At 35.0% G+C, this 20,883-nt stretch overlaps 1 protein-coding gene across 1 annotated transcript in view; it reads left to right on the forward strand.

Annotated features, from left to right (window-relative positions):
• LOC117707905 (uncharacterized) overlaps positions 1 to 20,883 on the forward strand; it is a 67,273-nt gene that overhangs the window by 39,849 nt on the left and 6,541 nt on the right. Inside the window, exons 21-23 of the mRNA XM_076932119.1 lie at positions 2,651 to 2,732; positions 17,893 to 18,072; positions 20,236 to 20,385. Of these exons, the coding sequence (XP_076788234.1) occupies positions 2,651 to 2,732; positions 17,893 to 18,072; positions 20,236 to 20,385 (412 nt within the window). The remainder of the gene's footprint in view (positions 1 to 2,650; positions 2,733 to 17,892; positions 18,073 to 20,235; positions 20,386 to 20,883) is intronic.

The raw sequence follows: 20,883 nt of genomic DNA on the forward strand, positions 1-20,883 counted from the left end.
ATGTATTCATACAGATATACACAAACTCACACACACACACACACATACAAATACTTACATGTATGTACGATAGAGGGACTCCTTATTTAGCCCCTGTAAGACTTTCAGAATATTACCTGCTATATTTCTTGCTTTTCTTCCCATAATCCATAAGTCATGTAAGATATCTTGGATATGAAATTGTTTTTAAAAAATCACTCAAACAATTCTTTGATTTTAAAATCTATTAAATATATTACAAGACTGAACCATGTACCAACAAGCCTTACTATCCTTGTATAAAAACACTGTTTAATTTACTTTGAGAATTAATCTTCCCAAATGCTTAGCATTTGCTATAAATATTAAGCTGCACAGGATCCATTACAACATATATGTGAAGAATAATAAAGATGCAAAACAAAACATACCTGACTTAACACTTAACACCGTTCAAAATAGGATATACTGTTCACTCAAGTAATTTTTTATATAGAGTTCATAAACCCCGTGGAAATGTAGTCTTATCTGAAGTGGGGTGAATCTGTCCTCTGAGAATGTTGGTCTAATAAAGATGTTTTCTGTTTCATTTAGGATGGAACATTGGAAAAACTTCAACATATAATGTTCCACAAAGGAATTATTTCTTACAAATAGTTTTAGTTGCTATATTTATGTTTATGGTGTGTATTACATATATTTACTTATTATAATAAATTTTATTAAATTACATTGTTGCTGAGAATCCCATGTGCCTGATTCATGATTCTACATACTCTTTGGAAAATGACATTTTCAGTTGTGTCCTCTACCTCTGTTACTCAGGCACCTGTATTCATGTGAAAGATCCACTATAATGAATTATTATTTCTTTTTCAAACTACAATAAAAATGGCATTCTAAGTACTGCTCAAGAAATGAATAGTGGGAGTTTATCTGACCAAATTCTTCTAGATTCTCAACATAAAACAGACCCCATTGCTAAGAATCAGCTCTGTAGTTGTACAGTAAAATCAGACTCACTCGTGTGCATTATAGCAACAGTTTTTTAAAAAAGAATTTATGTTCCTATTTTTGTGAAAAGGTATTCTAGAAAATTGTTTTCATTAGGAACAATACCTCATTATTTGAGGGCACAGGATAGCATCATACAGCAGTTCTGATGTCACGAGTTTGGAGCTAGTGAAGTCATTCACCTAGTCGAGAAACAGAAGTTGATGAATGTTCATATTCAGTGAGCTGCTTCTTTTATTCATTCCAGGAACCATGCCTAAGAAATAGTACAGCCCAGTTACAGTGCCCACATAGTTACATAATAGTACAGCCCAGTTACTTTGCCCACATAGTTACATAAGCATAGACAGAAACTAATGACATTAAATATTCCCTCAGAGTTGTGCCTAGAATCCTTCGTCATAAATAGTTCTAAACAAAATTCCATTTATGATCAACATTAATCCCCACACATGATAAAATTAGAGGTGAATCACAGTTTTAAGAATATAGAAAATGGTCTGAAATGAAAGGTCAATGTCTAAAGCAATTGAGATATAGGCTTTGTGACATGAAATCGGGTCATCAAAACTTACTTCAAAAAAATAAACAAAACTAGGTGTTGCAGCACATTCACCTGTAAAGTAGAAGTGTCTACCTGGAGATGAAATTTGCAGATTAGAATGAACATGTTGTTCTGTAGTGACCAAAAGTGTTCCTATGTCAAAAAGAGATGGGAAAAAGACCAATACTTGACTCTGTCCTCTAATATAAGCTCAAAGCTCTAAATATATTGCCAGTGATCTGCTTATCTTAGATGTGCACACACACACACACACACACACACACAGAGAGATATACATTTGCACTTGCATCACATATACTCAGAAACCCAAACAGGTATACAGTAGATTTGATGTGGTATCTATTAACATAAACTGAGACCTTTATCTCAGTGTCAAGCATTCATTATTCATGGTTTGTGTTCCTAGAAAGTCTTTGATTCAAATTTGACATATGGAAATCATAGAAAAATTCCCTAGTAAAGAAATTCATAAATACCACATTATTTCTAGGACCCTCCTGAAATCCCTTTAAGATACATTCTAAATGTTCCATTTATCACTAATATTGTTTTAAATTTTTATTGAAAATTGAATTATAGCACTGTGACATCCCTTTCCTCCCTTTAGTCTGTTGCAATGCACCCCACTCTCAAACTCATTGTGTGTGTATATATATATATGTGTGTGTGTGTGTGTGTGTGTGTGTGTGTTTGTGTGTGTGTTTGCTTGTTTATGAATTTATATATCAAAATAGAAACAGAACTTGAGGACACCTTTTTGTGTATATGTGTATGGTTTCCAAGGTGAACAGTCTATATTAGACAATCCATTAGAGTATGACTTGTAGAAAAGGCTAATATTCTGCCTGCCATCTTTAGTTGAGTGTAATATTTTGACACATGAATTATGACCATCGCATTGATATTGCCATCATTGTGATTTTGCATCCATTTTTTGAGATTTCAAAACAGCCTTTCAGGTGTGCTGACTCTTAGTCTTTGTAACCCCACTTCTGCGATGTTCCCTGAGGTATACACACTGGTGCTATGATGTACATGTATTCTTTTGTGCTGGGTTTTTCCCCAATCCACTGATCTCTTCATTGTGTCCAGTTTTGGTTTTCTATGATGGTCTCGATTTGCTGTACAAAGAGGCTGCTATGGTGAGGATTGATATCTTCACTTTTTTGTCAGTGTAAGAATAATTTTTAGAATGCTGGTGGAAGGAATTGAGCTGATCCAGTAAATTAGTGTGATAGGGTTTATTTATTTTTTTTTTTAATGTTCATGACCTCACTAGCTTTATAAATCTGACTAGATTTATACTGCCAGCCACGATTTCTTTCAATATCTTTGAGAGTAATCCTTGCAATTGTTAAAATATTTCAAATTACTTTCCCCAAAATACCAATGTTTGACATAGGCCTTGGCTTTCTCTCAGCATTGAGGGTTTGAGTGCCTGTTGCCAAATAAATCTTATAAAGATGTCTCTGAGTTCAACTGATTCTAATGGGATCTGACTTAGAAGCCTCTACCTTGAAGTTGAGTTTCTCTGGTACATAAAGCAGTAGGCAAGTTGACATGTTAGGGAAGTAATTAACAGTTGTACCTACCCTCCTGCAACACTTATGAAGTATGTCAATAACCAGTACAGGAAGCTATCAGAATACATGCAGTAAGTAACACTTACATGTCAGTATTATCCCAGAGGCCTTTGATTAGACTTAAGTTTATTCACTTTACCACACAACTGAACATAGTTCTGGGTCTTTCATTTGGTTTTGCGGGAAAAAAAATATGTTGTTATAATGAGGCCTCCAAAGTTCAACAATTTATGCCTTGTTATTTGTCTCTAGGATTATCCCATGCAGTACCCTTAACTTGACCAAGTCACACATTTTCACTCCTTTCTGACAAGAGAAATTCATTTTCCTAGTATATTATAAAGGTAATGAAATATAAATATTGTATAAAGTTCCTTCCTTTTTGGCTACTTTGATTTTCAACTTTCCAAGTCTTCAATTCACCTTAATGAACTCTAGTCTGCAGTGTTAAATGTTGAAATACCTAGTAATAAAAAGGTGCACACCTATTAGATAGCATACCATACTGATTTAAGTGAAGACATTTTTTTACCAGTAACTCCCTTAATTCTGCCATTCCTTGTGATCATCTCCTGATCATTGTTTCCCAGATATGCTGGGATTTCCACTGCATTCCAGGCTGTACCCACACCAAAACTTACCAATGGCCTTTCTTCCAATAGTCTACGATGGCAAGATATGTATTTCCTATAATTTTTTTGTCTAGGATGGAATCTTGTGTGCCTTTCCCTAGTCTACAAATTAAACCATTTTAGGAACTGTCTTTTTAAAATACACAAGTCAATTATGAAATTGACCCTCTCTAAAATATTGTCTCATATTTTCCAAAGGTGTTTCAAAGTCAATTATTGCATTTGACAGTGGAAAGACTAAAGAATCCAAAGGGGTTTACAGCTCCTTAGGAAGAACAGTATCAACTAACTGGACCTCCCTGAGATTTCAGGGAAAAAACCACCTACCAAAGAGTATACATAGAGAAAGCCATGACTCGAAATACATATGTAGCAGAGAATGGCCTTTTGTCCTTTGATGGCCCAATGCCCCAACATACAGTGATGCTAGAGCATTGAGGCAGGGGTAGATAAAAGGGCAGATAAGAACCCTCATATGGGCAAACAGAATGGGGAGATAGGGATGGGATGGGAGTTGCTGTGGAGGGGTAACTGGGAAGGAATATCATTTGAAATACAAAATAAAATGTTTGAGAAATAAATAATTAAAAATTAAAAATCAAATGAGTTAAACATTTTTTTATCTATTTACTCATTTATTTATACTTATTCGCTTTACCATCTGCTCACTGCCCCTCTCCCGGTCACCCTTCTCACAAGTTTCTCCCCTCCTCCTTTCCCTTCTCCTCTGAGAGGGTGGGGCCCCCTCTGGATATCCCCCACCCTGGCACATCAAGTCTTTGAGACTAGGGGTATCCTCTTCCACTGAGGCCAGACAAAGCAGCCCAGCTAGAAGAACATATCCCATGTACAGGCAACAGATTTGGGGATAGCCTCTGATCCAGTTGTTTGAGGTCCACATGAAGATCAAGCTGCTCATCTGCTACATGTGTCTAGCACAGGGTTTAATGGACTGAAGCCTTTGGAGAGGATGGGACAGATGGTGTGGTTCTCAGGTAGGGACACTAATGACATTTTGTGTCAAGCTAAACTGATACCTTTATTCAAAGCCAAAACACTTTCATCTTCATGAGACTACTGCCAGCTGGCAGGCTTGCATTACAAAGCTAGTCCTGGCTTTGAGTTTGGAGCATTGACTGATAACAGCAAGATTTCTGATCCTAGCCCTAGTCTTAGTCAAATGCAACACACACACACACACACACACACACACACACACACACACACATCTGCATTCCTATGTGACCTGTGAACAATTGATTGATCTATTTGAGCATGCTCAGCAGTAGAGAGTGCCCCTCTTATAGGACACTTCTCTATATTTATATAACTTTATGAGCTAGAAGAACCTTCCTCCAAGCAAAGTAAACTCAGTTGCTCTGGAGCATTTATATCTGTGGTCCTAAGTTGACTTTTATTTAACTGACACTGCCTCGTGTGTGCTTATCCATCAGTCAGTCTTCCTGACTGGGGAACTTCCTCTTGGCTAAATATTTCTTATAAAGGAAAAAGCAAACAACAGTCATAATTAGATAAAAAAAAAAAAAAGCCCAAAAGTTTAAAGATTAAAAATTCAGCATCACATATTGGATACTCACTATCTTCTGTGTTACAAACCTCACCATTTCACCAGATCTACTGTTAGCAGGACACACATTTTGTTATTCTGGTTCAGGGTTATCTATTCTCCAGGACTGTGTAGAACCCATAGTACAAGTAACTTCAAAATGATAGAATTTCTCTTGCAAATGGACTGCACCTCAACAGTATGCTGTGTTGGGAACTTGCCAGGAACACTATCTCATGTGCTGTCAATCACTAACTTTTTTCATGCTTTGGGCTTCCATAGAAACTGAGGCTGCAGCCCATTATTGTGTTCACCTACCTTATACCAGTTTTTAATACTCAGCTTCTCCCTAAAATTCCTTCATGATTTCAAAACCAGGACAAAAAATATAAGTCAGAAACCTATGAAGTTCTCATAATTTTTGTGTACTCTCATATCAAAACCAGGAAATCTTAGCATTTTAATCAGTGAATATAATTATGTTATTCTGCTAATTTGTGCCAATGGTTTTTACTATATTTTTAAAAATGTTATTAGAGTCACAGATTGCCTCACTACTCCTATAGTCATCTTTTAAAATTGAAAATTGTTTTGAAATCCACTTTTGTGTTAGATTCCAATTTGGGCCTGCCACTGGCCCAAATTCTACCATCTTTCTCTCATGCTCTTCTCCATTTTTGTCCTTGCAGTTCGTTCCTACAGGAACAATTCTGGGTCAGAGCTTTTGACTGTGGGAAGGCAACTCCATCCCTGCACTTGATATTCTGTCCCTCTACTGGAGGTAGACTCTACAAGCTCCCCCTCTCCCCTGTAGTGCACTTTAGCCAAGGTCACTCCATTTGAATCCTAACTGCCTGAAACACCCCGGGTCTTCCATTTTCTTTCAACTTCTCTGTCAACCTCATCAGACCTGCAGATCTTGACTATAAAGACCTATGGCTTTTTACCCTACAAATCTACTGATCTGCAATCATACAGATCCAGGATACTCATCAGAGACCTTCCACATCAGGACCCTTGCAGTTAGCACCTTCTCAATACCTACTACAACAGGAACATCAATGGCCCAAGACTATTGAGATTGCTAAAAAAAAACCTCAAAAGAACCCAATCAACAAAAGCCAGAGCAATATGACACATCCAAAGTACAGTTACCCCACTACAGCAAGAACTGGATATTCTAGCACAAACAAAACACACAAAAGAATAAATGACCATAAATCCAATTTTATAAAGATGATAGAGACCTTAAAATAGTAAAGGAATAAATCTCCTACAAAAGTAAAGGAATGGCAGATTTAGAAGGAATGAAGGAGTTGAAGGGTCCCAAAGAGTACATAGGGAGGACACATGGCCCAAATTGCATATGTAGCAGAGGACTGATTTATCTGTCATCAATGGGAGAGGAGATCTTGGTACTGTGGAGGCTTGATGCTTAAGTATAGGAGAATGCTAGGGCATTAAGGTGGGAGTATAGGAGTAGAAAGGACAGTGTTTGTGGAGGGGTAACTGGGAAGGGAGAAAACATTTGTAATGAAAATAAATAAAATAACCCGCCAAAACCCACAAGAAAATACAATCAAACATGTAGAAGTCTTTATAAAAACAATTTCTTTAAAGATATACAGAAAAATACAGTTAAACAGATGAGGAAAATAAATAACATTGTGCAATGCCTGAATGTGCAAATACAAGCAATTTTTTTTTTAAAAAGCCACAAAGTGAGGGACGCTTCAATGTGTAAATCGTAGGAAAGAGAAGAGCAACTTATATAAAAACATCACCAATAGATGCAGGAAATGGAAGAAAGACTCTGAAGCATAGAAGACACAATATAAGAAACAGATTTTCAGTCAAAGACAGGTTAAATCTAAAATTTCCTGACACAAATTATCCATGAAAACTGGGATAACATAAAAAAAAAAAAAATACCTAAGCAAAGAATAATAGGAATAGAAGGAGAAGAATCCAAGCTCCCTGGGCCAGAAAATATTCTCCAAAAAATCTTTAAAAAGTACCCAACCTAAAGTAATAATTACCTATAAACATATGAGAAGCTTAGAGAACTCCAATTATACTGCACCATAAGAAGTAAATCCTCCCATCACAAAAAATGAAAACAAACTCTACAGGAAAAAGATGAAAAGAAGCAAGGAAAAAAGGGCAGGTAACATATTAAGGCAGACCTATCAGAATTGCACCAGACTTCTCAACAGACACTGTAAAACTAAAAGGGCCTGGTCATATATCTTGCACTCTCTAAAAAACCACAAGTTGAGAACCTAAAATACAACACCAGACAAAACTCTTAATCACCATAAATGGAGGAAACAAAATATTTCAAGACAAATCCTAATTTAAACAATGTCTATCCACAATTCTAGTCCTACAAAAAATACTTGGAGTAAATTTCAACCCAGGATGATAACTATATCCAATGAAACAGAGAAAATAAGTAATGCAAATCAGCAAAAACAGGAAAACACAAAAATTCATACAAACACACACACACACACACAAAATAACAGGAAAAATAGTCACTGGTCATTAATATCTCTCAACATCAATGGACTTAATTCCCTAATAATAAGATATATGCTAAAGGAGTGCACAGAAAAGCAGATTTTTTCATTCTGCTGCATACAAGAAACACACCTCAGCCATAAAGATATACTTCAGAGTAAAGAGCTAAAAAATTTCCAAGTCAACAGATACAAGAAACAAGCTGGGATAGTGATTGTCATAGCCAATACAATAGATTTTTCACCAAAATTAATTAAAACAGACAGGGAAGAACAGTTCATACTCATCAAAGGAAAAATCTAGCATGATTCAATTTTAATTCTGAACATCTATACCCCCAAAATATAATCACCCAAATGTTAAAAGAAACATTGCTAAAGCTTAAATTGCACATTGAACACAACACATTAATATGGGAAGACAACACCACCACATGCTCACCAATTTACAGGCTATCAAGAGAAAATAATATAGAGACACAATGAAACTAACATATATCAATTTGACCAAACAAGCATCAATAAACTAACACACAAAAGAATGTACATTCTTCTCACCAACTCATGGATCTATCTCCAAAACTGGCCATATAGTGGCTAATACAAATTATCCTCAAACTGTTCCACAAAATAGAAACAGATCAAACATTGCTAACTTCATTCTATGAGGCCACAGCTACCTAATAACTAAACCATACAAATACTCTACAAAGAAGAAAACTCAAGATTGATTTCTGATATGAACACTGATGAAAAAATACACTCAATAAAATATTTAAAAACAGAATCCAGGAACATATCAAAGACATCATCAATCAAGATCAAGTAGGCTTCATCTCAGGGATGAAGAAAATTTAATAGAAAAAATGGATAAAATCTATCATATAAACAAACTGAATGAAAAAGTTACATGATTATATCATTAGACACTGAAAAAAAGATTCGATAAAATCCAACACCCCTTCATGTGAAAGGTTTTAGAAAAATTATGAAGACAGGGCATAAACCTAAACAAAATCAAAGCAATATTCACCAAGCAAATACTCATCATTGAGTTAAATGGAGAGAAACATAAAGGAATTCCCTAAATTCAGGGAATTTTTTTTTTTGTCAAGGCTGCCAACTCTCTCCCTATTTGTTCAATACAGTTCCTGAAGTTCTAACCAGAACAATAAGACAATAAAAGAGATCAAGGGGGTAAACTGGCAATGAAGAAGTCAAGGCATCACTATTTGCATGTGATACTATAAATAAGCGAGCCCAAAAAATCTACTAGAGAAATTTACAGCTGATAAACATTTTCAGTAAAGTGTCTGGATACCATCTTAAGGCAAACAAATCAGTAGCCCTCCTTTATACAAATAGTAAACAGACTGAGAAAGAATTTTGGGAAATAACACACATTGTAAAAGCTACAAATACCATAAAAAGTATGGTGGAACTGTAACCAAGCAGGTAAAAGAGCAGTATGACAAGGACTTCATGTTTCTGAATAAATAGATTGAAGAAGATATCAGAAGATACAAAGATCTCCCATGGCCATGTATAGGTAAGATTTACAGAGTGAAAATGACCATCTTAGCCCAACAATCTACTGATTCAATGCAATCCCCATCAAAATTCCAACCAAATTTTTACTCTAAAATAAATTCTCAATTTCATATAAGGAAATAATAATTTCATATAGGGAAATAATAAACCAATTCTGAAGAATAAAAGAACTTTGGGAGGCATCACCATTCCTGACCTTAAGGTGTATAACAGAGCAATAGTGATTTTAAAATGAATGGTATTGGTACACAAACAAGTTGATCAATAGATTCAAATCAAGCAACAAAAATAAACCCATACACCTATTGAAACTTCCTTTTTGATAAAGAAGCCAAAAGCATTCAATGTGAAAATAAAAGCCTCTTCCTCAAATGGTGCAGGACTAACAGGATGTCTATATGTAGAAGAGTGAAAATCAATCTATACTTATCACTCTGCATGAAACTCAGGTCTAAGTGGATCAAGAAACTCAACATAAAAGGAGATACACTAATTCTCATAGAAGAGAAAGTCTGAAATTCCCTTAAAGCATTGGTACAGGAGACAATTTCCTGAAGAGAACACCAATGGCTCAGGCTCTAAGACCAGCAGTTGATAATTCATCATCATGAAACTGAAACATCATTAAGACACAGTAAACTGTTAATAGGGTAAATCAGCTGTTACAGATAGGAAAATATCTTCAACAACCCTACATCTGATATAGGACTAATATGCAAAAAAAAAAAAAAAAAAAAAAAACCTCAAGTAGTTAAACACCAAAAACCCAAATAATCCATTTCTAAAATGGGGTACAGAACTGAACAGAGAATTCAAATCAAATCAGTGGAATATTGAGTGGCTAAGTAGCACTTAAAGAAATGTTCAGCTTCCTGATTTTCATTTGCACAATGGAATACTACTGAGCTATTAAGAACAAGGACATCCTGAGTTTTGACATCAAATGGATGGCATTAGAAAATATCATCCTAAGTAAGGTAACTCAGACCCAAAAGGACATGCATGGTATGTAGTCACTAAGAAGTAGATATTAACCAACAAAAGTACAGAACACCCAAGATACAGTCCATAGAACTCAAAGGTAAACAAGCCTGAGGGACCGAGTGAGGACACTTTAGTACCACTTGGGAGGGAGAAGAATGTGATCATAGGAGGGCAGAAAGAGGGAGATACCCAGGTGGGAGAGGGGACACAGAGGGAAATGGGGAAACATGATCAGATGTTGGGTGAGGCAAAAGGACTGACACCCTGAGGGCCAGCAGAATGGATGGAAACAGGCAACCTCAAGAGGTAGTAGGTGAGAGCACACTCCAGAATGTACCAGAGACCTGGGAGCTGAGAAAATCCAGGACTAAAAGGGAGAAACCTTAGATGAAATGCCCTCCAGTGAGGAATGGGTACTTGTAGAGCCCTCCTCCAGCAGAAAGACAGGGCTTCAAGTGAGTGATCTGGTTGCCATCCCACAGTCAAAAACCCTGACCCATAATTTTTCCTGTCTGAAAGAACTGCAAGGACAGAAATGGAGAAGAGCCTGAGGAAAAGGAGATCAGTGACAGCCCCAAAGTGGGGTCAAGCTCAATGGAGGCTCCAAAGCCTGACACTATTACTGAGGCTATGGAGTTCTCACAAAAATGACCTATCATTATTGCCCTCCTAAACACCCAACAAGCAGCTGAAAGTCAGATGCAGATATTTACACCCAACCAATGGACAGATGCTGCTGACACTTCTGGTTTAATTAGGGAGAGGCTGGTAGAAGCTGAGGAGGAGGGCAACACTGTAGGAGGACCAGCAGTCTCAACTAACCTGAACCTCCAAGATCTCTGAGACACTGGACCACCAACCAGGCAGCATAAACCAGTTCATATGAGGCCCCCAACACATATATAGCAGATGACTGCCTGGTCAGGGTTCAGTCAGAGAAGATGCAGCTGAACCTCAAGAGACTATAGGACTCAGCTTGTGGAGAGTTCTGATGGGGTAGATGTGTGGGGGGAATTTTTATTCTTATTGAGACAAAGGGAGGAGGCATGGGATGTGTAACAGTCAGAGAGTGGACAGAGAGAAGATAAAATCTTGAGTACAAAAATGGATTAAATAAAATAAATTCAAAATTAAACAAAAGTTTTAAAGTCCTTAATCATCAGGGAAAAGCAAATCCAAACAAATATGAAGTTCAATCTCCACACATCAGAATGCCTAAGATTAAAAACTGAAGAAATAGCAGATGTCTAAGAGAATGTGCAGCCAAGGGGAACACTTCTTTATTGTTGTTGGGAGTGTAAACTTGAACAATCACTTTGCAAATCAACTTGGAGATTTCCCAGAAGCTGGGGACAGTTCTATCTCAAGACCAAGCTACACCATTTTGGGGAATATACACAAATTTGCTTCAACATCCCACAAAGATTTAAAAAAATATCAAAGTGACTCTCAACTGTAGGATGGATAAAACAAACATCAGACAAATAAACTAAAAGATGTAGTATACCTAAGCAATGGCATAGTATTTATCTGTAAAAAACAAAGACATCATGAATTTTACAAGCAAAAAGCATCAAACTTGAGAATATCATCCTGAGTGAGGTAACTCAATCCCCAAATGACATACATGGTATGGACTCAGTTACCAGTTTATATTTGCCATAAAATGAACATACCATGTAACACTCCACAGACTCAAAGAAGCTGAACATTAAGAAACCCAAGACTGTATCTCACTTTAAAGTGGAAATAAAATATTCATGAGAGGTGGATGAAGGCAGAGAACTGGGAAGGAAGGTGATGAGAAGAGGTACTTGGTGGTTTAGGGAAATGAAAGAGAATGACAAGAGAGACATGATAAACGGCCATGAAAAAAATCAATATGTGCAACTGACTGGGGTGAGAAGATGACAGACATCTGCAGAATAAAACAGGGACCTGGGGCAAGAGAGGCATCCAAGAATCAAAGAAGGTGACCTTAGTTGTTCCTACACTGGGAATATGCAACCTGAAGAGGCTGCCACCTGTAGTCAGGCAGAGACCCCAGTGGAGCAATAAAGACATCATCCCACTCACAAAACTTTCAAACCAAGATTTATCCTATTAATTAGCAAGTCAGGCATGGGGGATGGAGAAGATACTAAAGGAATGGCCAACCAATAAGGAGCCCAACTTCGGATCATGTGCAAGCACTAATCCCCAACACTACTAATGATACTCTTTCTATTTGTGTGTGTCCAGACAGGATCTACTTTTCCTCTGAAAAGCTCTGCCCAGAAGCTGACTCAGACAGAAACAGACACCCACAGACAAAAAATGGATAGAGCTTGGGGACTCTTATCAAACAACAGGCCCTGAATGGGATAGGGACTCTACAGGAAGAACAACAGAGTCAACTATCCTGGACCCTTGTGGTTCTCAGAGCCTTATCCCACTGAACCACCAAAGAAAGAAAATACAGGAGCTGGACACATGCCTCCTCACACATATGTAGCTGATGTGCAGCTTGGTCTTTATGTGAGTCACAAATAACTGGAATCGGGGCTATATTAAAAGCTGTTGCTTATCTGGGGGATGAGTTATAGCTGGGCTACTTTGATGGCTTCAATGGGAGATGAATCACTTAACCTTGCAGAGACCTGAAGAGCCAGGGTGTGTGTGAGGGAAATCAAGGGGCAGGGTAAAGAAATAAAGAAAAAGAAAAAGAATCACAGGAGTAAGAAGTTCAATTACAAAGACAAGCTACACGTGGGAAAAACCTGTATTTCCATGGAGGCATGCGAATGACAACAGCTGAAGTAAATTCACACCTGTACTACCCCTGGGAGGAACAGGAAAACACTCTGAGAACAATTCTGTGTTTGAAGAAACTGACACTACAAGATTCACATCTAGTTTTCATGGAACTTTCTCACAAGCATTTAGGATTCTAACACAACTCCATTCTTGAACTATTTTCTGATAAACATGCATAACTGTTTCTATTTTCAGAACTTGAATGACTTACCATGGAGTAAGTATCCTCAGTTTACTTTACATTGTTCTAGAGTAACAAATTTATTCTGTAAGCATTGCAAAGTGAATTATATACAAGTTCATAATTTGTGATCGACAATAATGTTTGAAGACTAAATATTTTTCTTAATTTTTTAGTTAAGTGTTTGTACTAAGGGAGTAGGTAGAATGATATTTAAATACAAAGAGAAAAATATGTGTAATTACAGTCACTTCTAACTGACTGAAATACAGAAATCTTGCATCCACTGATACTTCGGTCATTTACCTCAATTCCCATATCAATTTCTATCCCAATTCCCAATCATTTCTATCAATTCCCATATTACAAAATTTATCCATACATATTTTTATGTTTTGAATTTATTCTGAAAAGTAATGAATATTTGTAGTGTTCAATTTCTGTAATGAAAATTGTAAAGACTTCTTTTCTAATCTGGGAATGAGGGAGCCAAAGGAGATGGAAGACCAGGAGAGCAAAGCCACCTAAAATAAATGAACAAAACTCAAATAACTCTTGAAAACTGAAGCAGGAATCACAAGGCCTGCAGATGTCTACAAGGATCCTCTGTATATATCCTAGAAAAATGTAAACAAGTGAGCCTTTGATTCTTTTGCCTTGTGTTGGGTCTTTTACTTTCTGTTGGCTTAGCTTGTCCAACTTTAATACAATGTGTGTGGTTTTAACTTAATGTATTTTATTTTGATATGTTATGTTGTTATCTCTAAGAAGCCTATTCTTTTCTAATGAGAGGAAGATATGGATTGAACCCAGATATGAGAGAAGGAATGTGTGTGTGTGTGTGTGTGTGTGTGTGTGTGTGTGTGTTAGAGAGGAATTGAGGGAGGGAAAACTATCAGAATGTGTTGTATGAAATAAGGATTTATATTTAATAAAAGGAAGGTGGAAGAAAATGTAATGATTCATCTTCAAAAAGGAAGAACAGGACCTTAATTTGAATCCTCAAACTTGAAATAATAGCAATAAACTAAAATAGAAGTGTATTTTATATTTATTTTAATGGTTTTTATTGTGAAGTTGTATATGATAGAATGACTTCATTTAAAGAATGTATTTTATACTTAACTCTAATGTAAAATAAGTATCATTGTGGTGGAAAAACTAATATACAAATCTTCAATGCTGTCTGATCTACCTATGGATGAAGCTTTCTGAATCTATTCAGTAAAGCACATTCATTTTTAAAGTCTCCTATGATATTTGCATGTTGGTCTTTAAGGTTCACCGTGTTAATGATGTTGCCTTTCATGTATACCTTTGATATGTAAAAAACTATTATGTATTGTGAATATTTGAAAATGAATATGCATTTCACAATGTTTCCTCCTTTTTATGAACAGTTATTACTGATGTCTCTCTGTGTCTGCCTATCTATCTATCTATCTATCTATCATCTATGTATCATCTATCTATCATATCGCACATATTTTTGTGAAAATCTCTTATTAAATAAAAATACTTATGGTTCAACAATTGTTAAAAGAATATAACAGACTTGTTACTTTGTCAGATATACCATGAGCCTTTGAGTCGTGACATCGTCATGACATCACAATGGCCTGCCACCCTAACTACCAAAGAATCCTCTGACTTCAGTGGCTTGTTTACCAACTGCAGAGTTCAGTTTGGTATTTAGTGCCTAGAAGGAAAGTGATAATTTCAAGTCTATTGATTGGTTCTTGACTCCAGGCTTCACTGTAAAGGTATGTATACAATTACTAAGTTGATTCTTATGATAGATGGTCTAATGGAATCAAGAAGTGTTTGATCTTGATTCTTTCCAATCATGTGGACTAACTTTTAACTCAGCAGTGTCTTCATAAAACGTTACTCATTAACAATATTCAGTACTAATACTCTAAAGAAAGTTGTCAGGTAAGAGGAGGTATGCTTTGAGCTTCCAGGAGAAAATTTTCTATAAGTCTTCAAAAAATACCTATCCTGGACATAAAGGATGATAATGTTCTAGACTACCTAATTGTTTTTACCCACTATGAACAAAAACTTTGGGTGTAAACTGGTCAGACTTCAACCTAAATTCTAAGAACTTTCTTGTTTTCAGCAAATTGTTATTTTTTCCTCGCTATGTTGTGTGTGTGATTTTTTTTTAAGTTTTCAGTATTTTAGTGTTCATTCAGATAGAAAGGAATCACTTATGAAACATGTTAATTTACTTTTAATTTTGAATATTATGAAACAGTTGATATTATTTTTGTAAAATATCGTTACATTATTGTGGGATGTGTGTGATGATAACTATTGCCTGCTGTTCCTGCTGACTCCTTGAATCTTGTGGGTCTTAAAGGCTTTCTAGGTAATAGCTGGTGTCTCTCTACATATTCACTGAAAGGTATGTTTTGGGCAGCATGATATTCATTTAATATATGTTTTAATATTCGAATTACATGGGCAGAGTACAGTAATGAAACCACCCAAAGAGTATCTATCAATCTATTTGGCTATTGATCTATCATCCATCTGTCTCTATATTCTATCTCTCACCTATATAACTTTTATATAAATATATATGGTTATGAAAATATGTTATACCTTACAAGGACTTGCATTTCAACAATTGCTAGAAAAAAATTTAAAGCCGCTAAGTATAAAAAAAGGAAACACATGAGTCATTTTAACAGATGGCATGAGCCTTAGAATATTGACATCACAATGGTTCTACAGTTGAACTACTACAGAGCCCTCAGACTTCAGTAGTTTGTCTACTAAAGGGAGTCACCAGTTTGGTGTTCAGGAGTAGGAAGGCAAAATAAAATTTTAAGTCCATTGAAAATTTCAACCTACCAGCCTCCACGGAAAAAGTATTTTTATAAATAATTAGATTATCATGATAGACTAATCATATCAGGAAATATTCTCTCTTCATTCCTAGAGATCATATGAGCTAGCTCTCAACTCAGCAGTGGTTTCTGGAAATGGTAGTCATTGTAGGAATATCCAATACCAATCTTCTGTAGAAACAACATTATTGTGTGAGGAGACATATTCTTTGATCATACAGAAAAAAGGATTCTGTAAATCTTTAAAAAAAATCTGTCCAAATTATAAGTGAGGATTATTTTATATGCAACCAATTTTTTTTAACCACACAACTACAAAGATTTAAAAAAAATGTTCAGACTTTTTTGGTACACCCAAAATCTAATAACTTGTTGGTTTTCTTCAAATCGTTATAGTTTGTAACACATATTGTCTTCTTTGGAATCTTTCTAAATATTTGAATATTAATTCAGATAGACAGGAACAGCTTTCCAGACATGTTCATTTGCTTTCAATTTTCCTTCCCATGAAATTGAGTTGGTATTATGTTTTGTTATAACTTAACATTATTGTTTGAAGTGTGTGATGACAGCTGTTGGCGGCTGTATCTCTTTGACGTTTGGATTCACAGGAATCCTTAATGCTTTCTAATTCAAAGTTATGGTGCCTCTGTACGTATTTTTTGAAAGATGTAACATGTTTTTGCCAAAATTATATTTCCTTAAAGAAAATATGTATCATAAATATCTCATTTGTATGAGCAGGTCACAGTAAAGAAACCACCAGAAGATTTGCCATTCCAGTATTACAAGGAAGGATTTCATTAGGGATAAGAGAGAAATCATGTTCCGAAGCTGGTGGAAGAGTTCTGTGTAGAGAGAAAGAAACAGATTTGCCATGGCCTAGGCTGGGTAATAGAGAAAGAAGAATATCAGGAGAGAAAAATGGGGCTAACTTGAGTAGGAGAAACTTTGCATTCATAAAGATGGTGAGGGGACTTTATAGTTAGCATAGCACAGGAGATGGAGAGGTTTGGAGAGGTACAGAAATCTAGGTGGAAACCTTAAAATGTACAAGTTGGGCAAGACCAACATCACAAATATTTTTTGAAAGCTGAAAGGTTTGTTTCTTTGTTTGTTTTGCTGGTTTGACAGAGATCTAGTTTATTATAACATTTTTGACAGCTCAACTGAATATTAGGATCGCACAAGCAGAAGTCTTTGGTTTGAGTTTGTTTAGATTAATACAATTACACCTTCAGAAGACAATATATACCAGCCACTCATTTCTAAATTTTCACCATTCAAGACAGGAGTGTTGGAGAAGGGACAATCACTTTAAAAAGAAATTTCTGAAGGAAACAGATGTATAGGCCAATATAGGAAAGGACAGGTTGTTCACATGTATAAAAAGCAGTCTAAAATTTAATTTCTTACTATCCTTTTTATTAGCATATCATTTATGTTAAAAGTTACAATTATATTTTAGTATCACATTTTTATTTTTTTTTGAATTTCATAATGTGTACCATATGTTAACTGTTATCATCATAAATGTTGATATAATATTCCTCAGAACTTCACTTTCAACTTTATTTACTCCATTTTAATATCATGAACTCTTTAAAATTTAGTATGAACATTGGTCTTATAACTTATCCACTAAATCTTGTTCTGTTAGGTGGAGACCTGTAGCAGAAGAATCATATTTTATCTATATGGAAACCCTTGTTAAGGGCGACATGGGAGGACTACATAGATCCTTACTGTGCCAAGGCCCTGTGAAAATAACAATCTACAAAAAAAGGAAGAAAAAACATCTTTCCTTATTTAATGATGTTTTGGTTGTATCTAGTAACTTGTGAGTATATGCAACATGCATTCCTTACTATGAGAGGCTACACGTTAATTAAGCCTTTTTGTACAAAAATAACCTATGTCCTTTTACTTCATTTTTTAAAAAAAAGATTATAATTACGTTATTACTTCATGATCACAACTTCTCTTTCCTCTACCATGGTTTAGGTTTGGTGGACATGCTCCTACATGTTTCTCATTTGTTTTGACAAAAGTTTTAGACACAATTTTAAAAAATGAATGATTTAAGGTTCTATCGTGCTGCCAATGCAGTAAGTTTGGCTGTCAACCCTGGTCAGTCACTGTAAACTCACAGCATAGAACATGGTAATTAGTGTCTTACTGATTATTTGAGCCAGGCTCAAAATGGGTGAATGGCCTGGCTGTCTTTTATTTATTTATTTTTTTTCTGGCTATCTTTGAATGTGTCCATCCTTCTTGTCATTTGTACTCAATCCACCTTCAATCTAAAGATGGAAATACATTTTTAAAAAAGATAGTAATCGACTCATTTGAATTAAAAACTTAATATATACTGATAGTGTACAAATTAAGTATAGTCGGTATAAGTAAGTGAAATTCACTTTGAGAGTAAAGAAAACTAAAATGACTGTTTTTCTTGAGAGGCCATTTATTTTTTCCACTTCTGTTATGTAGTGATAATAGGTAAAACTATTTTGAGAGTGTCATTTATTTTATGGAAAGAGCATTAGTAGTATCATAGGAGATGATTGTCATTATTACCATTTTCAAAGAGTATTATCTCTTATTAGACCTATTGAAATTAGTGGTTTTAGGTTTAGGCTTTTCTTCTGAATTATGGCTCATATATACAGATATATGTATATTATATGTATATGTACAATTAGATGTCTTCTGTTGGAAAGACAATATAAGTACAAATGTTTCATATGATTGATACATGTGTTTGTAGGTTTGTGTGTGAGTGTGTATGTGTATCCTTTAGTAAATATTACATATTATACTTTAATTTTGACCATTCCATGTTATATTACACAGTGTGGAAAATCATTTTCTGTAGTATCATGTTTCAAAAACATCACTCATTTGAAAATTAGAAGGGCTTATATATAGGATTTTTGAATCAGGGTTTATTTTTGTGTCATATTGTCTCCTGAATCTGAGAGAAGCAGAGTTAGTATCTATAGTTTGGGACCAATATATTAGCTTAAGTGTCCAAAACAGAGTTATGTACCCAATATAACACATAAAAACCGAGAAAAATATGCAGTCTACCATAAAAAACAGAAAAATAGAGCAGTCAGGAATCTAGGAAGGATCCTGTCAAAAGATAAAAGCAAAAGAGAGCAACAAAAAATACATAATGAAAGAACTTTATGTATGTGAATTTTTCAAAAGAAAAACTCCATATAAAACATATGATAAAAATGGGAAAGATATGCTTACGAGATTATTATTTTGTACAAACAACTGATAAGATCAAAATACTTGATAGGCAGACATAATTCTAATAATTTGTTTAACATATTGGCATAAATAATCTTATTTTTGTATACTTGTATAAGACATGCATTATATATTTACTAAGGAAGCCATTGTAGTGAGCTGATGTGACTTCCTAATATATAGAGGACAATGGAAAATGAATTGTTTTCAGTCAGACAATATTTCTATATTATTTAATTTGGAAAAAATAATTAAATGTAATTAATTAAAATACAAAATTTTAACTAACATTTTTTGTTAAGGACATTAAGAAAAAAAGCAAAATGATTACTAATTAACAAAATTAAGGGAAGACATCTTGAAATACATGGCTTAATAAAATTTCCATATATATATAAATATATTATAATATATATATGTATATATATATACAGATATATATATATATATATATATATATATATATATATATACACCCATTCATAGTATAGTCATTCTAAACATTCCCAATCAGAAAACAATCATAGTAAGTCTATTTGTGTGCATTGAGAAGATCCTATCCAGTAACTACTTTCAACACATGCTTTGTTGAAGTCCATCTACCATGGCTTGAACTGTGCCTGAGTGATAAAATGGAAGATTCCTCCTCTGCTCTGGGGCAGAAGAACTGGGGATTTCTACAGGCGATTCCAACTACAATGCAAATCAAGCTAACAGAGACACTTGATTCTCTTTCTAGGAAAAAGAAGAAGTTTAAGATAAAATGTATCATACCACTGAAAAACCTGTGGGCCGTGGATGATGTGATCTTTTACAGGGGAAACAAAAACTATAGTTCCACGACCCTTTACCTGTTTTGGCCGGATGGAAAATTTTTTGCTACTTTTGGGTAAGACCTACAGTTTGGACCTGTATTCACAAGAGGATAGCTATAGAAAGTGATGGCCAATTAATGATTCATAATTCATAGTTTAAACCAATTGAACTAATCCAATTGAACAGAATGTATGCAAAATAAGAATCCATTTTAGTCTAATTGTATACAGGTTGCCAACTCAAATTTTCCCCTTATATATATGATGACTCTAGTGTGTTCCCCACTTGGGGAACATCACTTTCAGTGCTCACAAGAAGAGATTCCTGATCACAGCATCAGAATCAACCCTACATATCACCAAGTACCTATAAGTTTTCCTGCTATATTATTTTCTATTTTACTGACATTAGATAAGTTTTATATACACAAACACTATATATATGTATTCATATTATATATTATATATCATATATACAGTATTATATATAGTATAGTATATACTATATATGTATATATAATGTGTGTGTGTGTGTGTCTGTGTGTCTGTGTGTGTGTGTAGGTTGAAGGGCA

The sequence above is a fragment of the Arvicanthis niloticus genome, chromosome 4 (genome assembly GCF_011762505.2).
Source record: "Arvicanthis niloticus isolate mArvNil1 chromosome 4, mArvNil1.pat.X, whole genome shotgun sequence".
NCBI lineage: Eukaryota > Metazoa > Chordata > Mammalia > Rodentia > Muridae > Arvicanthis > Arvicanthis niloticus.